Raw genomic sequence first — 18933 nt, 5'->3', positions numbered from 1 at the left:
AAACCTTCTGGAGAATAATCTAATGGAAATCACCAGGAAATAGTATCTTCAACTCTTCGGACATATTTTACCATTATAAATAAAGCAAAAGTCATTTTATCACACATTAAATAAAATTCAAACAAAGATCTTTCAGGCACGTTTTCTTTAAATCATATCAGGAAAAAAGGTGAAAGCATAATAAACGAAACTTTTTATTTCACACTACTGTTTTTAGACAAGAAACTTTTTATTTCACACTTGAGGTTATATGGCCTGCTCATAAAGAAAAAACAGGTAAAAGCTCAGCAGCAGAAGTCCAGAAGATGAATGGGGAGGGGGCTGAAACTCTGATGTGGTCCAATGATCTTTGAAAAGGGCTGCCTCGACAAGATTCAAGACTGCATACAACACATTATTGGAAAGACGTTCGTAGAGCATTAAGAGAGACCAATAACCTTTCCAGTGGATGTGTCAAGATCAATGTCGTAAAAGCAAGGCCTTGTTGGAAGCCCTGGCATTGTACTCATTGTTCCAACTAAAGGATAGATAAATCCAGCTCCAATGCTAGCCCTCACATCCCTTATTGGCAAGACAAATCCACTAGGTGCACCTTTCTGGGCAGCATTGTGTGAAAATGAATACTGGGTTTTCGCCATGCAGATTGGCAAACCTGTAAATCCTTGCCTGCTGTACATCTCAATCTGCTTCTCAGCCTACATTCACAAAGAGGCAGCCAAGTCAATAAGATTATAAGCAAGGTTCAAAAGCTCTCCAATACTGCAAAGAAATGACATTTGCACTTCAGCTGTTCTTTAATCTTGGTTCTTAACACGATAACAGAAAAACCGATGAAGTTTAGTGAAAACGGCACACGAGTTCAATGTTGATCAAATTTATATGGTTCCTCATGACCGTTAGCAAGTGGTTTCTTTGATAAATTTACCATGAGCTGGAAAATAGCTTCAAAATGCCTTTCCCAGCTATATTTGTCTCAAAATTGCAAGCCAAAAGTGTTGGAAATTCTTTTCATATCACCAATTTTTTTCTGAACAAAGTTCATTTTAAGAAATTCCCAGACAAGAAAAAAAGAAAGAAACAAAGAACAAAAGAAATCACAATCTCAGATTCTAATACATTTCAATCAACAGAAAAGGAGAAAGAAATCCCAAAGTGTACGTACATGTCAATCAATATTTATTTCCGACTTGAATTTGAAAGCCATAAAAGATGGATATCAAAAGAAAGTTGACCATGCAATTAGAAAGTGAACTTGTAAAAAAAATATTTCCAGAATTCAGGAATTTACCTGGTCAGAGTATGCAACACCACTGGCACCATATGACCTGGCTATTGCCTCAATTTTCTCTTTGATACTAACGTCCAAAGGATATAAGAACCTTAATTGTTGTGTGACATTCTCACAGGCTCTTTGAACTGCGATCCCTAGGTCAACCTGATGACCATGATGATGTCTATCAAATATTTAAAAAAAAAACCCATCTCTTTTAGAGAAACATAAATTGTCAGCTGCACAAGTACAGGGAGGAGTAAAATTTGGGATTTGACTGATGTCAGCGAATCCATCTTCTGGCTTCAATGGATACAATGACAACAAACATTGAGACATACCAGGGTTGTTAAAAGCCCGCTTAGGTGCACTTAAAGCATTATACAGTGTTTATATTGTCAGGATATCTAACAACCAAAAACAAGGAGGCACGGAACTGCAGGACAAGTAGGAATAAATGTAATTTACTGTAATACTTCATTGACCATTTTTGTTCGATTCAAGAAAATGAGTTAATGATAAGGCTGGATCAGATGGGAAATTAGAGATTATCTAAGGATCAAAATTGGGTTCAATTTGAAGAAACATGGCATATACTAGATTTGGGAAGCAAACCAAGCCATGCACTCACTTGGGATTGTTCTCAGACCGGTCATGGACGTAGATCAATTAATTTTTGTTACATATATTTTTGTTACTCATCATGCCCTTAGTGTTGGCCTTTTGGATTAATTAAAAAAAATATCTAAGGGAACAGAGTGACTAACCGCTCCTTTTCCACCATGGGCATGATGAGTGCATATGACAGCATCATATGCCCCAGAAACCAAAGCAGCGTTTCTCACTGCATTGAGTTCTGCCTCAGTATCAGTAGAGAACATGTTCACAGCAACAACGACATTCACACCGTAAGCCTTTGTGTTTGAAACATGCTTGGCGAGATTCACACAACCTGCTTCAACAAGAGCCACATTTTCAGTTATGTAGGCACGATCAAGTGGTTTCCCGGCAATAACTTCCGGCCCACCACCATGCATTTTCAAGGCCCTTATTGTTGCCACTATAACAGCACACTGAGGTGTTAAGTGACTATATCGGCATTTTATATTCATGAACTTCTCAGTTCCGATATCAGCACCGAAACCTGCTTCTGTGACCACAAGCCCTCCAGGTCCCACCAGCTTTAATGCAATCTTATCAGCCACAATAGAAGAATTCCCATGAGCAATATTTGCAAAAGGACCTGCATGAACAAGAACTGGAGTTCCCTCAAGAGTCTGCATTAAAGTAGGGTTAATAGCGTCCTTCATTAGTACAGTCAAAGCACCTCCAACTCCAAGATCATCTGCAGTTACAGGGTCCCCAGCCTTGCTATTTCCAATCACCATCCTCCCAAGCCTCTCTCTCATATCAGCAAGAGACGTTGTCAGGGCCAAAACAGCCATGATTTCACTAGCAACTGAAATATCAAATCCTGTTTCTCTCACCATCCCTTTTTCTTCTGGACCCTGGCCAACAGTAATCTTCCTCAAGAACCTGTCATTTACATCCATTACTCTTCTCCATGTGATCGATTCAGGGTCAATATCAAGTCTAGCAAAATTTTTAACTTCCTGAGGTGTAAGATCCTCGGGCCTGGTCTTCGAGATACCAAGCTTCCTTAGACGCCTAAACATGATGTCACTAAAGCTCCGTTTTCCTTCTTTGTTTGGTGGACATAAACGGTTTAAGAGAGCCTTGTCTGACTGGGTTGACTCGTGAAAAACCCGGGTATCAATGGCAGCGGCTAGAAGATTGTTGGCAGCTGTTATTGCATGGATGTCTCCTGTTAGGTGAAGATTGAACTCATCCATTGGGATCACTTGACTGTAACCACCACCTGCTGCACCCCCTTTGATTCCGAAAGTAGGTCCTTGTGATGGTTGACGAAGGCAGGTAACAACCTAGCATCAGAAACAAAGAGTTTCTAGTCAGGAAATTGCCTAATATGAATCTGATGCAGAGTAACAAAACTGCAAGATTTCACATAGGCAGGTTTTACATCCAAACAATCATTAAGATAATTCATAATTCTTGTTTGATTATGAGAACACGTTGGCAAGAAGAAAGAACTTTCACATTTGATAACAAATCTTCCAAGTCAACCAAATCCTCATTTCTTCAAAATAATAATAATCATAAAACTCCTATGGTTCCTCCACATAAATAAAGTCGCATCTTATGTCAACATACCTTCTTTTATTGAATAGAGACACACCTTCAAATCTTACTAATATTTTCTTAAGGTTATTGATTCAACTCATGTCCATAAGATCTCAGGCTCAGCTGCTCCATGAATCACATCAATGAAGCTCCAGATAAGAAAGAGCAACACAATGGTTGTCAATCGATATGGAGCAAGAAAAGCAAACAATCCAAGGATTGTACGTAATTGTCGAATTTTTTCCTATCCCTTCTATAGGTAGGGCTGTAAATGAACCAGTTTGTTCAATAACCCACTCGGTACTCGCCCGGTTAAACTCGAATCGAACTCAACTCATGAAAAAAAAAAGCTCGACCATGAAAGTAGATACCACTCGATTAGTAAATGATACATACCCGATTAAACTCGACTCGACTAAAGCTCATTAAGGCTCGCTTGTTTATGCCCGAGTCAACTCGTTAGCTTGACTTGATTAAATCTCATTCATATATTGATAAATAAATACATATACCTATGTGTATATACATATATATATATATACATATATGTATTGGCTAATAATATAAGCATAACACTTTTATAATTAAATATATAATATGTAACCTAATTACTTATGCCGATATATTGAATATGTTTCATAGCTATATTTTATAATTTGTACAATAATTAATCGCTCAAGTTGGGAGTTTAGCTTGCCGAGTCAAGCTCGAACAAAGATTAAATAAAAATCTCGAGTTTGGGATCGAGTTCGAGCTCAAGTTTTTTGAGTCGAGCCGAGCTCAGAAAGCCAAAAACTAGCTTGGCTCGATTACAGCTCTATCTGTAGGCATAGGAAATAGTTTTAGTTGAATGTTAGATTATGCTAACAAAAAAGCTCAAGCCTGGATGAACCTGGAAATAGAATTATTTATACACCGGGCTTGAACCAGATTAGATAAGCTTGGTTAATTTTCACCAAACCCTGCATTTTCTTAACACACCTAAAATACCGCATTAATGGAACTAACTTTTATATTTTTGATATCTTCTCTGAGTATAGAGTGGTTTAACAGTGTCATTCACTAAAATAGGAGTTGATACAAAATGGTTAAAGCCGAATGGGGGAATATGATTCAATACTTACCCCCTGAGAGAAGTCGACATTAAAAAGACGATCAAATGTAATTATTAGAATTATTACCTTTTTATCAAGAAAAGCACCGAGTGCTTGACAGAGCCCAACAGTTGTAGTAGACTTGCCTTCTCCAAGAGGAGTAGGAGTAATCCCTCCAACCACCACATAATACCCATCTTCAGATCCTTCAAGCTCATCAAGCACAGATAACAAAACCTAAAAGATATAAACCCAAATCATTCAAATCCAAAATACCACAACAAAAACCGAATCAACCTTCCTTTCGCTTGCTCGGTCAATTGACTTCTCAATTTGAACTTGTATTGCGTTGTTCCCCACAAAACAGAAAAGAAAAAGAAAAACAATAGGAAAAAGAAACGCGCTTATGTCCTCGACCAAGCGAGAGATGATCGTAACAGAGCGAGAGCGAGGGAAAACCATAATAGTACAACACAAATCTATTACATTGAAGTGGGATTTGAGATTGAATTCACCTTGGCCTTGTATTTCCCATAAAGATCATAGTGATTGGGACTCAAATTGAGCTCCTTGGCAATATCAGAGATGTGGAGAGGCTCAACTGAGTTGGCAATGTCTATGTCTGCTGGGACTGGGGACACCACCTGCAACTTCCTAACTGTCTTTGAAGAACTCATTTTCAAGAATTCAATTTCTGGGTCTAATTATTTTGTGAGCTTTAACACTTTCTATCCAATGAGTTTATGAAACTCTGCCAGAATCTTTTCTCGATCTTAAACATCTCTGAGAAACATTGATTTGTGTGTACGTTTATCCTGTGAGGTGAGGCTGAGAACTTGGTGTTGTGAGACGATATTATTACCTGCCTAGGTATACTTTGGAACGGCAATAACCATTAGATTCAGATTAAAATATGGTAACATGTAGGTCCCTGAATGAGATGCAAGATGATGGAGTGGTGGCCTGTGATATTAGATAAGTCTTTTTTTAAGACCCTTTTCAACTTAAATTCAGTTTAATTTTAAATTGAATTTAATATTTAAATATTAAATTATTAAATTTATTTTAATTTAAAATTTTTTTACACTTGAAACTATACTTTTTTTTCAATTAAATAACTCTTTAGCAGCATCCAATTTTTTATAAATATATTTAAATTCATTTTAAGTGGATTTCACACACTAAAATATCTTAATACACTATTATTCTTAATGTTAACATCAAAATAAGTCAGATTTAGCGTGCTGCCTTTGGTGGGCGGATGCTCTGAATCTAAGCAGACCACAGAAAGCCAAAAAACTAAACGTGAAAACGATGGAGATGCGGGGTATCGATCCCCGTACCTCTCGCATGCTAAGCGAGCGCTCTACCATCTGAGCTACATCCCCTTTCCTTGATTGGGTCTAGAAATAAAAATAAATCCATATTTTTGACCGACTTTCATTAAAATGACAATGGTCTTATTTTTCCTCAAGTTGTTATCACTATTTATAGGTTGGACTTAAGAAATTGATCTACAATATCAACAAAATAACATCTATAAGAATTGAAAAATATATATCTTACAAAAAGATATAAATGACACATTACAATATTTAAAAATGAAATTCTAATATGTTTCAATATACATTTTTGTTAGAAAAATCAACAATTTCAAATACTAAAATGACTAAACATTTTGGTTCAACCAATTCTTTTATGTACCTTTTATGTTATTTTTTGAACATGACAATGACATGAAAATGGAAGAGGAGCATAATTTTATGACTGTAAATGACAAAAATAATAAATTAGAATAAAAAGAAGATAAAGGAAATGGTATCTGAGTTAACAGGTGATTTTACGACGTAAAATCTATTATAAATAAAAAAGAAGTGATAAGTTTGGGGGCTTTCAAGCTCTCTACAATGGAGTTCACTCAAAATTACATATTCTTGCCTAAGATGAATAAAAAGAGGAGGAAGAAAGAAGATTAAACATAAATGCCCTTTGCTTGCATCTAAGCTTTATTTTTATGTAGAAAACTCTGCATTTGCTTATGTTGGTTGTATTTCTCTTTTATTGGGTGGTGTATTATGCAAGTAATAGTCTTCGCCCATAATAAAAGTGGAAAGGTAAAGATCCCACTTTTATTGTTCTAAACATTAGAGAATAAATAATCTATAGTTTTTGGAGTCTCCACTTTTGGGCAAGAGAAAAAAAAAGAAGAATGATATTTACAATTTTAAAGTGTACAAATCTCGCATAAAAAATTATTTTATTAATGATGGACTCCGTTTTCTTTTAAAGAGAATGTACATAACTTGCATACTCTAAAATTATATCTGCTATTATTTGTTTTTTTAAAAAACAAGGCCCACTTAGGGTTGATACTTGCATGGTGCGGGGTGGGGGTACCCTTCCTCGCACCCCGCCCTGCACCATGCGGGGGTGGGGTTTTTTCCCTTGACCCCCGCGTCGATACCTGGGAAAAATTCATCCACCCAGCCCCCCGCCTAGGACAATACATTGTATCTAAAAATATTTTTTAGACCCAAATTATAATATAATTAAAATTATAAATTAAAATTTATAAATACAAAAAGAACTTAAACTTATTAGAGTTAGATTTAGGATTGTCTTGGCCTCCTAAGCAAACATTTATATAAAAGATTAAGACAATATAATAGTCATCCTTAAGTAATATGAGACTTGGTAGTAAATTCCATATTACTTAAGAATGACTATTGTATTGCCTTGGCCTCTTATATAAAGGTTGACTTAAGAGGCCAAAGTAATCTAATAACTTGATTATAATTTCAAATCTTTAATAAATTGTATATATCAATATACAATATATTTATATATATATATATATATATATGGAGTGGAGCGGGAGGTGGGGTGGGGCCCCGCTAGGGTCATCCCACCCCGTCCCCCCGCTAGGCCTTCTCTATGCGAGGTGGAGGGCCCCCTTCCGCATGGGTGGAGCGGGGTAGCCTGTCCGCCCATATGAGGGCAGTATGGAAGCGGGACAGGGCGGGGCAGCAGGTGTGGGGCCCGCTGCCCACCCCCACTTTCAAATAATTTTGGACAGTTCATCCTTGATTACATTGGATTCCTTCCTGGATTGCAACGAGACACGTCTTGTAATCACAGAAACTCGAGCTCTTTATAAGCTCGGGAACACCTCTGCACGAGGTTTGGATAATTGGGCCTCTCACATTCAAAAGCCTCTTGTCCCCTTCTCTGTTCTTTGACTTCATCCATTATTTAACCAATCAAATTCAGCCACCTTGCCAGATCCGTGAACTCCCAACACAGCTCATCGTCGATTGTATATTATTATCCCAACTTTTAACGGCCACCCAAAACTTGAATTGTATATTTAAACGTTGCGTGCGGGAAATGTCAATGGCAAAAGAAAGCAAGAAACAGAGCCCCATTCATATATGCATGTGTGTATAAAACAACAAGAACAGCAGATATTTAAAAGACTAATATATTGACAAAAATGAAAGGTTTGGATGCACGAACATTGCTCCCAACGCAGGCCAGGCCAACATATGTGTTGTACAAATCACCAGGTGACCAATGTGCATGAAGTGGAAGGCCAGCATATCAAAATCTTTACTCTTTTTTTTTTTTTTTTTCCTTTTTCTTTGACTCTTTTCTTCAGTTGTTCCGCCTCCAAATCAGGCTAAGGCACGCAATTCCCGGAGCCATCCATCTTTCAAGGACATTCCTCCACCTCACAAGTCACCCTGGCTTGTCTTTCCTGTCGTTGCGGTCCAAATATGATACAATTATTGGATGCTCGAGTGGATTGAATATTAAGATATTTCGGCTCAGACTTATCTCTCGTGATCATCATCTGGGTGTGCCACAGTTCTCTGCCATTTTGCGCCTTCTTGTGAGTTCATCAGATGCAGGGGCTCTGTTTTTCATCTGGGTTTTGCTGTTTTTGGTATCCTCTCTACTATTCACTTTCTAATTCTGCCTGTAATGTTATTTGATCGAGCATGTGTACTTGAATCTTCGTACGAAACCAACTTCTATTTTCTGGGCTTACTTAAAAAAAGATGCCAAGACATTGAATCGTTTTTGTTGACATGCTAAATTTGCTTTTGACGGTGTTTTTCGTAGTTATCTTTCTTATATGAATGCCCCACGGATTACAACTATTTTGGTACTGTGAATATTCTGAATCTGTGGTTCCTAGCGTTCAAAACGTATATTTTATCCCACCTTGAGGAATACAATCTAGCGGCCTGTAAAAGTTTAGCATTTATAATTGAAATCATGTGGCTGTGATACCATGGCCAACGTCTTAGCTATGAAGTGAAGTGCTCAATATTTACTGACAATTATTTGATCGAGTCAACAGCTGGTGTTCAACTATATATATGAAACTATTCGATATTCTTTGCAACTGCATGGACTTTCATAAGGTTCTGATATGTGTCGTTTTTTGGAAGGGTAGTGTTTCAATGTTGTACAATCAAGTAGATCATGCTCCATAAATTTGCTTTTTTATACCGCAGTTGAAAAAAATAGATTTTATTATTTATATTTATATTTTAATAAGTGGATATAATATGTGAAATATTTAATTAAATAGGTCAATTATAGAGTCAGGCCGATTTACACTCGGGATCTCTGTTCTTATAGCATGTGAAATATACTTATCACAAAAGTTTAAATTAATAGAAATATGTACGTTTATAACAACTGAAGCTATCCTTTTTTTTTTTTTTTGTCTGAAATACTAAAGAGATAGATTGAACTGGTGTCCAGTAGGCTAAGAACTCTGGTCTTCAGGCAGAGTTCTAATTCACTTAGATCTCTGCTCGTTTAACACCTGTTTACGGAAACAATCTCAATAGAACCTCGTTTCCCATGCAAAATTTGACTCGTGAAGAATTTCAATGCACTTTTTAATCAAGCTTACATAACGACCTGAAACAATCTTGCTCATGTAATATATAAAATGCAGCAGTTTGCTGAACTTCTCATGGTGATCTATATGACCGGGTCAATCCATCCATAAACAACAAGAAAGTGACTCTAGAGAGTAGATATTGTTTCTGAGGAGAGGCATTCCAGAATTGACAGTTTAGGGAAGAAAACATGGCCCCTGGCGGAGGCGGCTTCTTGAAGGAAGCCACTGAGTTTTGCATTGCATCGGCAGATTCGGATCTGGCAACTTCTGATGCAGAGTTGGGAAGTTCCATTTACAGAAACACGGCCCCTGGTTTAGGCCGGAATCTGGGAAGGCCGGCCTCAAATTATGATGTGGATGAGCTACTTGAGTGTCCTGTTTGCATGAATCTAATGCACCCTCCAATATACCAGGTATTTTTTTTCTTAGATTCCCAACTTAAAACCTGAACAATGTCAGAAGGACTCCAGTTTCATTACAATTCTTAGCATTCAGTTGTTACAAATTAACTTCTTAGATGTGTTTCTTTGTCATGATAATATCGGACATAATCCATCGTCATAACACCCCCCCCCCTCTGTTTTATTTTGCAATTAACAGTCATAAACTGATTGACAATTTAAACATTTCAATTTCTAATAACAAGTTCCATAAAAAATCTGAATCCCATCAGTCATAATAACTTGTTTCTTTTTTGTTTAATGTCTTAGTGTCCAAACGGCCACACTCTATGTTCAAACTGCAAGGGTAGAGTGCACAACAGTTGCCCGACATGTCGCCATGAGCTTGGAAATATAAGGTGCTTGGCTTTAGAGAAAGTATCGGAGTCACTAGAGCTTCCTTGCAGGTACAAGGAATTAGGTTGTCACGACATATTCCCATACTACAGCAAGATCAAACATGAGAAACACTGCAAACATCGCCCATTCAACTGCCCTTATAGTGGAAATTATTGTTCTGTTACTGGGGATATCCCGCTCCTTGTCGGGCATCTCAAGAATGATCACAAAGTTGACATGCATGATGGGTGTTCTTTCAACCACAGATATGTGAAATCTAGTCCCCAAGAAGTTGGCGATGCTACATGGATGCTAAGCGTAAGATCCGCTAATCTCTCTTTCAACACCCTCACCCTTGCACACAGACACTACTGCATGATCAGTGCATGATATGATCGGGTAGAAGGAAAGGCAGTGAAAATCCCACCTTGCCTTACGAATTAAATTCAGTACTGTTAATGTAGCTTCAACATGAAGTACGAGTACCAGAAAAGAACATTGGAACCTCGCAGTTGCCCATGAGCGGAGACAACTTTTTTTTTTTTTTTAAAATAATCTCATTTTTTTTTAAGATGCATGTCAGCTGCAGAAGTATGAATTTCTGCAGAGGTATGTTTACTATTTGTTTTTGCAACATACACAGCTTAGCATGTCAATCTGCATGAATAGGCTTAATTAGCAAAGGAAAAGCTGAATGAAATACAAATTAAGCCACATATATAAATATTATCTCACCCTTTGATCCTTTATTGATCACTTAGATCTGTTTATTGAGTTTACACCAATTTTTGAAAGGAATTAATTAAATTTGGTACTGCGCGCAGGTCTTCAATTGTTTTGGACGTCAGTTCTGTTTGCATTTTGAGGCTTTCCATCTAGAAATGGCACCAGTTTACATGGCCTTCCTGCGATTCATGGGTGAGGAAGAGGAGGCAAAGCAATTTAGTTACAGTCTGGAAGTTGGTGGAAATGGAAGGAAACTTACTTGGAAAGGTATACCAAGGAGTATTCGTGATAGCCACAAGAAAGTAAGAGACAGTCAAGATGGATTAATCATTCACAGAAACTTAGCACTCTTTTTTTCTGGCGGCAATATGAAGGAGTTGAAGCTGAGACTCTCTGGTCGTATATGGGAAGTGCAATAAGAATTTTCAGACACAAACTACTTTACAGTACGTACTACGTAGAAGAGGCGCTGAAGTTGGAAAAATTGGAAGCTAGCTAGCTAGATCATTTTTATATATATTATCCCTAGAGCTAGCTAGCCTGCTTGTTACTCTATCTGTAAATTATTAATGCATGGGTACGTAGATTAATTTGCGTTTCTAATTAATTGTCAAAGTTACGTTCGATCAGCTAATTTCAATAATTAATTATCAGTCTAGAAGGGCATCTTAATTTCCTTGCGATGATTTTAAGGTTTGATTAATGTCTTCTAAATCTACCTGGCATACATATATGCATATATAAGTCCTAATTATATATATATATATATATATATATATATATATATATATATATAGCTGCGATCACAAATAATATTGTTCATGCATGCAGTAGTACTCATGTACGTGTGAGGATATATACGAATTATCACAGTAGCTACAAGTTTTATTTGGCAAATGAATTAAAAGTCTAATTAATGTAGGGAACATTAATATGCCGTTTATTTATCATGTAAGTGATGGGTCCATTAATGGAGGTTCCCTTACATATATATCCACTTTCATACAATTAACATATAAAGTACACCCAACATTTTCTGAAATCTTTATATCCAAAAACATACAGTACCCGGCCAGACAACAATAGGAACTGATGTTCAAACTTGCTTTAATACAATGCCCAAAAAAAAATAAAAACTACTTTTAGCCACAATCAGATTCTATAAATTAAAAGTAAATCTATAAATTGAAGTAGCTTGATGTTATATGTTACATTGTAAAATTATTTTTTTTATAAAATAGATATAATATTTTATATAAAACTATATATGACAGCTTTTAAATTTACTTTTACGAGATCTTTTTGTTATAACACTTCTAAAAAATAACATTATTTAATATATCTTTTAGAATAGCTTGTTTCACACACACGTATACATACGTATGTATATTTCACTAGTTGACTCTTTTACAATCCAACCTAATCTCTCCATTGTTGCCGGTAAGGGGCCTTATATTTCCCATGTTGATCATGGACTGAGCAAAGCTGTCAAAGAAGTCACTCTGACTATCAGCAAAACGATTGACAATGCCAACCGTATTAGCCCCACTTGTTGAGAACAGCTCTTGATCGGTCTGGAGAAGCCCTTGTTTGTTCTGAAGGTTTGTGAAGTAGTCGTTATCAAAGTCATCTGGAGAGGAGCGGTCAAGATTGTTTAGTGTATTGTCATTCGACCCACCTTGAGGACATGTTTGCCGAAGCGTTTCCAGGTATGTTGTGTCCAGGCTAGGGTCCGGGTTCCCGCTGCCACTGAAGTTGTAAAGGCGGTGGCTGAATGTCGCACATCGTGCCCTTCCAAATGTGTGTGCGCCTGCAAAATTATGAGAATGCTGATTAAAAAGATGATGAAAAATATTTACAATAAGTACGAATTAGGTTGTGTGTATATATATATATGTATGTAGTTTCGTTTTAGTTACCGGATAAAGCAACAAGATCAGTAGAATCAAGTCCGACATTATTAAACTTTTCAGTGATCTGTTCAAGGGTTTCTTGAGCATTTGGAAGGGCAGCAATAACTCCTGCTCGGTTCGCGGTCCTGCTATCTCTTCTTCCCAATTGAACTTGCCATGTGGGGCCTCCAGCCTGCCGCAACACGTACTAAATATTATTATTCACTGGTGTTGGCCGGGGGCGTAATTAAGGAAATACAATATTAAATTCATTTCTGGATCATCGCCTACGTACGTACTGGGTTCTTTTGTTTGCCTTATTATTGCTTAGAAAAAGGTAATAATTAAATAATGATGATGGTGCTAGCTAGAAATGCATGCATTCTCATGTCTTTTGGGATTGTTTTTGTATTTATAGTTTTCATATTTCTATGACTGATAATAGTTTAGGCATAGTACTTACCCCATGCAGAAATTAAAAGATCACATGATTTAAAAGAAATGACAACAAATATATTAATTATCAGAAAAGAAATTGATTAACATCGTACGTTATTTTATCATGTTTGTTTGGCATTAAGTACTGGCCGCGTTGATCTCTTCAACGACTGCATATATATTATATATAGATTATGACATCAAATTAAAGTAATGGCCGGATCATGAGCACATCATGAATCATGCCGTACTGACTTTCAAATGAATTATGAAAATATAATATATATGTTGTATTATATATATATATATATATATATATATATCTGGCCATTACTTATAATTAGTTTTGTCCAAACATCGTGTGGCCAGCAAAATTAACCAAATCATCATGTCATGCATGCATGCATGTTTGTGTCCAGTCGGTTGATCAACCTGTTTGAGTTTTGAAACATTTTGCGGCCAATAAGATTTTATTGATAATCATTATATACAAGTACTAGAAACTGATTATTAAGGTCATAGACAGTACTTAATTTGTTTATTAAGAGTTCAGATCATTTATAATAGTAACACGTACGTTTTTGTAGCCTGAATTAAATGCATTTATTTTTCTACCAAAAAAGAATTCTCTCTCTCTCTCTCTCTCTCTCTCTATATATATATATATATATAAATATAAATAATGAATTAATTGAGAATTAGTGAATAATTTACGTACCAGAGAAACCAATATCTGAGAAGAAATGGCTAAAATATCTGCGCAGGAAACTACACCAGGGCAAACATTCTCTAAGGCTGTTTTGATTTCATCAACGACTTCAAATCCATCAACTGAGCCAGCATTAGGCAGTGCACCTTTCTCGCTCTCTATGCCATCTGCGTCATCTAGCAATAAGGAGCCATCGCAACCCTACGTATAACGTACACCCAACATATACAGCTAATTAATTAATAGTCATCAGATCATCATCATCATCATCATCTTTCTGATATATATTGTATTTAAGGAGGATAAAAAAAAAAAAGAAAAATCATTAAGAAAAATCTCTAGCTATTTCTGTCAAAATTATATATATGCAGGTTGACATGCATGCAGTTCTCGAGAGTTTTTGAACTCCTGGTGATTATCAAAGCCATTAATTATTACATGGAAAAGAGAAATGATCACTTACATCAACAAAGCAGTCGTGGAAATGAAGGCGGATGAGTTTGGCACCAATTCTGACATCGTTTTGTGCAGCTCGCTCCACCACACCACGAACAACACTTGACACATTCGAACAAGTGCAATCGTAAAAGGTAGTACTCAGCTGAGCATTTGACCTTGGAAACATGATTAAGAAACTGACAAAAAGAATTGCCATTTTAACTAAAGACGAAGACATGATATATACTTCTTTTTTGTTTTCGATCTGCAGAGAAATCGATCGAACTCCCTGTACTGACTGTTTGTTCAAAAATTTTGAGTACTTGCTGTGAAATGGGATGATCGATCGATGGATTTGGTCGTAGTTATAATATTGCAACCCTAGCTTTATAAAGGGATCAGAGTACTACTGAGTCGTACGTAGTAGATGAGTGGGTGACGTAAGGCACCGCCTAATAAAACCGAGTCTTAGTTTTTTCTGCTCATCGAGTAAAGGACAGCTTGAAAAATCATCCTTGATGCTAATTAAATGTGAATGAAAACATTCAGATTATTACGTGGGCTGCAAGATTCTTCTTTGATTTCTTCTTCGATTTCTTCTTCGATCATTTATGTTTGGATAAGAGTCATTAAGGATTGATTGGATCTTCTATGAACGTAGAAAACTAAGAGCGACAATTATTTATTTATTGATAATTTATAAATCCAATATATATATATATATATATATATATATATATATATATATCTAGTTCCGGCCAGTAAAAGTTGGTGATCAACGAGCCTCCGATCAGCCAACTGTTAAGATCCATGTACAAACGGGCCGTACAAAACTTTTTACAAGTATTTTGTTGTTGTGTTTTTTACGTACTGAGTACATGTGTGTGTATAGCATCGATCACATGATGGTCGTCACAACGGGCTTTGACGAATTCATATACATAGGTAAGAGATTTGAGTAGGGTATTAATTAATGAGAACTGTTACAGACATAAAAAGATTATATAAAGTATACCTACAACTGACGTGCATGACTTCATGGAATCTATTAGATCTACTTTATAATAAAAGTAACTTTACAATCTTATGTACCACATCAAGTCACATAAGTTTGTAGGTTTACTTTTATATAATCCATTTGTGGCTAAAATATTTTCCTTAATTATATGTTGAGTAGTACTGCCACTAGTTAAATTTCAACCAAGTCGAAGGGTACTAAACTAGCTTAAAATATTGTCAAAATGCAATGAAGATCATGGAATATTCTCTTCAAATGTGGGAATTGTACGTCCAGATAATTAAGGGAATTGTTAAGGACGTATTTCATACCACCAACTACACGGATGACCTGCAACAGATGAAATGGCGGCATGGGATGCTTGGTGGAACTCCGATGCCTAAGTTAGAGAGAAGTGTTTCAATATAAGTATATGAATGAATGAATGACAAATACGTTATCTTTAGGTGTTATTTATATGAGTATGAAAGTGTTGATAACGATTAGCTCTAGAGTTTATCTTGGATAACCTTCGAATAAATTGGTAGGACAACTTTCCTAATCCATCAGAGGCGTTATCTATTCTTTAGATTATTCACCACGTGGTCATAGGTTCAATCTCTAGGTTTGCAGATTTGACCCGATTCTTGAGGCCTTAGACTTTGGCCCTCCAACACATGTGCTTATTCCTTTGAGGCCCTAAATATCCTTTCTAGTTATCTTGCTAATTTCCTTCGTGCCTGCACATGAAAAATTCATCAATTTGTGCTTTCACCTTACCTCGCTAGTTTGGGGCAGATGGACGACCCCTGAGATCGTTACTCATTTGTTGTTGTGTTTTTTACGTACTGTGTGTACATGTGTGTAATACCTGGGCCCAGGGCCCAAACCTAGACTTAGGCAAAGGCCCACAGTAAACCCAGATCTTGAGCCTCCAAAAGACGTCATTCAGTGAGTTTTCTTCCCCACACTTTCATTTTCTTCCTCGACGGTTTTTTCCTTTCAGTTTTCTGCATCCTAAAATTCCCTTCACCCCAATACCAAATCCCCTTCATCTCTACGATTTTCTTTCACTCTTTTCCTCACATCAAAACTTCTCTCTATGGACCTCTCTCTCTGTGCTGATCTCTATCTCTCTCCCTCTCCTATGAATTTCTGTGAGTGTGGGTGTTACGATGCATGGATCTCCTTGGATTGGTGTCACCATCGAGTCTCCTCACTGGAAGTGCTGAATGGTGGTAAGCCATTTTCTCACTCACTCTCTCTCTCTCTCTCTCTCTCTCTCTCTCTCTCTCTCTCTCCCTCTATGCTCATCATTCCACCCGAAATGGTTGTATTTGATTTTACTTTTATTTAATTATTTCTACATTACCAATTGTATAGTCGTGCGCCACCCTTCTGTCCATGTGTATTCGGTTGCTACCAACGCCTCCATATTCTTCCCTTTCCACTGTACACGAACTTAAAAGTTGGTAAGGCCCTTTGCTATCCTTGATTTATTTTCCCTTCGTCACACAATATTCCCTTACTAACCCATAGATTTCTCACTCATGCATCACATACTTTTGTTAGAACTATAACAGACCAGTCCTTAATAGCACCTTCTATCCATTGTCCTAGTTGTATCAATAACACAAGAATTTAGTAAGGTATTCAAGCACTAGAGATGTGGATTTTTTGTTAACTATGCATTTTAGATATATGGTATATTTTGGAAGTTATGTTGTCTCTTTTGGTGTGTTAGAAAAGGTAGAATTGGGGTTCTCTTGGTTGAGCTGAAGTGTGGACAGATAATACTTGTGGTGTGTTGGCTGAATTACGGTGATTGTTAGGGTTGACTTATGGCTGCAGTTTGGGGATGGAGTTACATGCCCGTATTGAGCTATATGCTGGCTGTATTGGGATTTATATATGGTGGATTGGAGTTGAATTGATTGTTTGGGTCATATGCGGCCGTTAGAGTTGATGAGAGTTTGGCCTTCATTTTACATTGTTGCTTTTGGGTTGATGTTGGTTATGGAAAAATGATGTATGTGCTGTCTATGTTGGACACACTGTGAAGGTGTGATGTGAGTGTTTAATAAACAATTTTGGAAGCGAGTTGGGGCTGGTTAATGGAGAGGTATGGCGGCTTGGGACTGGTTATAAACTAGCTGGTTAGAGGCTAGTGTTTTGTTAGTGTAAGCTTGTGAAAATTTTATTGATAAGTTTTGTATGTGTATTAATGTTTACTTATGAGAGATTAAATTTTTATTTAGGTTACTCTGATACGGCTATAGTGCGGATCACTCAAGATGTAGATAATACACGAAGGTTAGATAAGCGGGATTCCTATACTAGACTTTGTAAAAAAAGAAAAGGACTGATGTTGATTTTAGACAATATGCATGTTTTGTTATGAAAAAAATATGAAAACAACCTCAGATATGTGTTTTGCATACTAATAAAATCCGTATAAAGATGAAGTATTTTTGTCATGATTAATGTAGACATGAGCAAGTTTATTTTTAGCATTCATTTTCTGAACTGTGCAAAAAGAGTGAGTATGAAATCTGAATTTTTTTGCATGTGATGTAAAAATATTTTGAAACTGTTTTTGGAATATGTGAAATAATCTGAATCTATTCAATACTCAATTTTGATATGATGTGGTATCTGAAAAACTTTGGGCATGACTTTCTGATTTTGTGTCTGATTCTCTTCCTGTTATGTTTGGTTAAGGTCCCGCCACGGGTGATAATAGTGGTATACAGTCCCGCCACGAGTAATAGTAGTGGTATACGGCCTTGCCACGGGTAACAGTAGTGGTATACGACCCTGTCATGGATGATAAAAGTGGTATACGACCCTTCGGGTAATAATAATGTTATATGACCCTACCACGGGTTATAGTAGTGGTATCTGTATGAGTGCACACCATTTGCTGATAGAGTGAGTTATGTTTTGCTTGACTATTTGCAGATTCACAACCTTATCATGGGGGCTAAACATGACTCCTGTTTTGATATGATACTCTAATATGATGATGATGATGTTTAGTTATGCTATGCCAAATGATACTTTTGAATAAGAATATTTCTAAACTTTCGTTCTGGTATTTTTATAACATGTTATGATTATGCAATCTGAAGCTAAAAATATTTTTTTATGCATTCTGAACTTTGTAAATTCTCAAGTTTACATACTAGTATATTTTATCTGCTTATTGAATCGTTGAAAACTTACCAATTCATATTCACAATATTTCAGATGATTTTGATGGTTGAGCTGAGGATCAATAATTAAGTGTGTGGACAAGTTTAGTTGAGGATAGTAGTTGGGTACCTCAGGGTACTATTGCTGTTGGGACATTTATTTTATTCAGTAGATGAATTTCAATATGTTTTGATGATTTATGGAGACTTATGTAAACTTGGAAACTTTTTATTATGTTATTTGAGATATGTGCAGCAATTGATCTATTTTAT

General features: G+C 36.5%; 3 protein-coding genes and 1 non-coding gene across 5 annotated transcripts; 1 reads left to right on the top strand and 3 right to left on the bottom strand.

Annotated features, from left to right (window-relative positions):
- Positions 1 to 170: 170 nt before the first annotated feature.
- LOC109001687 (formate--tetrahydrofolate ligase) lies at positions 171 to 5518 on the bottom strand. Its single transcript, XM_018979067.2, has 5 exons — positions 5082 to 5518; positions 4654 to 4803; positions 2038 to 3213; positions 1289 to 1435; positions 171 to 695 (listed from the first exon to the last, which is right to left on the bottom strand). The coding sequence occupies exons 1-5, from the start codon at positions 5241 to 5243 to the stop codon at positions 420 to 422; spliced, it is 1911 nt and encodes a 636-aa protein (XP_018834612.1). The 5' UTR covers positions 5244 to 5518; the 3' UTR covers positions 171 to 419.
- Positions 5519 to 5881: 363 nt separating this feature from the next.
- TRNAA-AGC lies at positions 5882 to 5954 on the bottom strand. Its single transcript has one exon. It is a non-coding gene; the product is annotated as a tRNA-Ala (tRNA).
- A 2173-nt stretch (positions 5955 to 8127) lies between these two features.
- Positions 8128 to 11599, top strand: LOC109001688 (E3 ubiquitin-protein ligase SINAT2-like). Of its 2 annotated transcripts, none has more exons than XM_018979069.2 (4): positions 8128 to 8512; positions 9545 to 9900; positions 10198 to 10584; positions 11091 to 11599. In XM_018979069.2, exons 2-4 carry the CDS (start codon positions 9676 to 9678, stop codon positions 11409 to 11411), a joined length of 933 nt encoding a protein of 310 aa, XP_018834614.1. In that variant the 5' UTR covers positions 8128 to 8512; positions 9545 to 9675; the 3' UTR covers positions 11412 to 11599. The 2 variants fall into 2 exon arrangements, with proteins under 2 accessions (XP_018834614.1, XP_018834613.1); XM_018979068.2 differs by having other exon boundaries at positions 9542 to 9900.
- Positions 11600 to 12356: 757 nt separating this feature from the next.
- LOC109001633 (peroxidase A2-like) lies at positions 12357 to 14707 on the bottom strand. Its single transcript, XM_018978985.2, has 4 exons — positions 14495 to 14707; positions 14041 to 14232; positions 12912 to 13077; positions 12357 to 12802 (listed from the first exon to the last, which is right to left on the bottom strand). Exons 1-4 carry the CDS (start codon positions 14705 to 14707, stop codon positions 12387 to 12389), a joined length of 987 nt encoding a protein of 328 aa, XP_018834530.1. The 3' UTR covers positions 12357 to 12386.
- Between the last annotated feature and the right edge of the window lie 4226 nt (positions 14708 to 18933).

Source organism: Juglans regia, chromosome 14 (genome assembly GCF_001411555.2).
Source record: "Juglans regia cultivar Chandler chromosome 14, Walnut 2.0, whole genome shotgun sequence".
Taxonomy (NCBI): Eukaryota; Viridiplantae; Streptophyta; class Magnoliopsida; order Fagales; family Juglandaceae; genus Juglans; species Juglans regia.
The sequence above is the reverse complement of the archived record's forward strand: the minus strand, read 5'-3'. Positions and strand labels throughout refer to the sequence as shown.

Coding starts and splice junctions, on each gene's coding strand:
- LOC109001687 (XM_018979067.2), bottom strand. CDS start 5,243: ATGAGTTCTTCAAAGACAGTTAGGAAGTTGCAGGTGGTGTCCCCAGTC. Junction 4,804..5,081: donor ATGGGAAATACAAGGCCAAG/GTGAATTCAATC, acceptor TATATCTTTTAG/GTTTTGTTATCTGTGCTTGA. Junction 3,214..4,653: donor GTGCTTTTCTTGATAAAAAG/GTAATAATTCTA, acceptor TTCTGATGCTAG/GTTGTTACCTGCCTTCGTCA.
- LOC109001688 (XM_018979069.2), top strand. CDS start 9,676: ATGGCCCCTGGCGGAGGCGGCTTCTTGAAGGAAGCCACTGAGTTTTGC. Junction 9,901..10,197: donor TGCACCCTCCAATATACCAG/GTATTTTTTTTC, acceptor TTAATGTCTTAG/TGTCCAAACGGCCACACTCT. Junction 10,585..11,090: donor ATGCTACATGGATGCTAAGC/GTAAGATCCGCT, acceptor TACTGCGCGCAG/GTCTTCAATTGTTTTGGACG.
- LOC109001633 (XM_018978985.2), bottom strand. CDS start 14,707: ATGTCTTCGTCTTTAGTTAAAATGGCAATTCTTTTTGTCAGTTTCTTA. Junction 14,233..14,494: donor TCCACGACTGCTTTGTTGAT/GTAAGTGATCAT, acceptor CGTTATACGTAG/GGTTGCGATGGCTCCTTATT. Junction 13,078..14,040: donor CTCAGATATTGGTTTCTCTG/GTACGTAAATTA, acceptor GTGTTGCGGCAG/GCTGGAGGCCCCACATGGCA.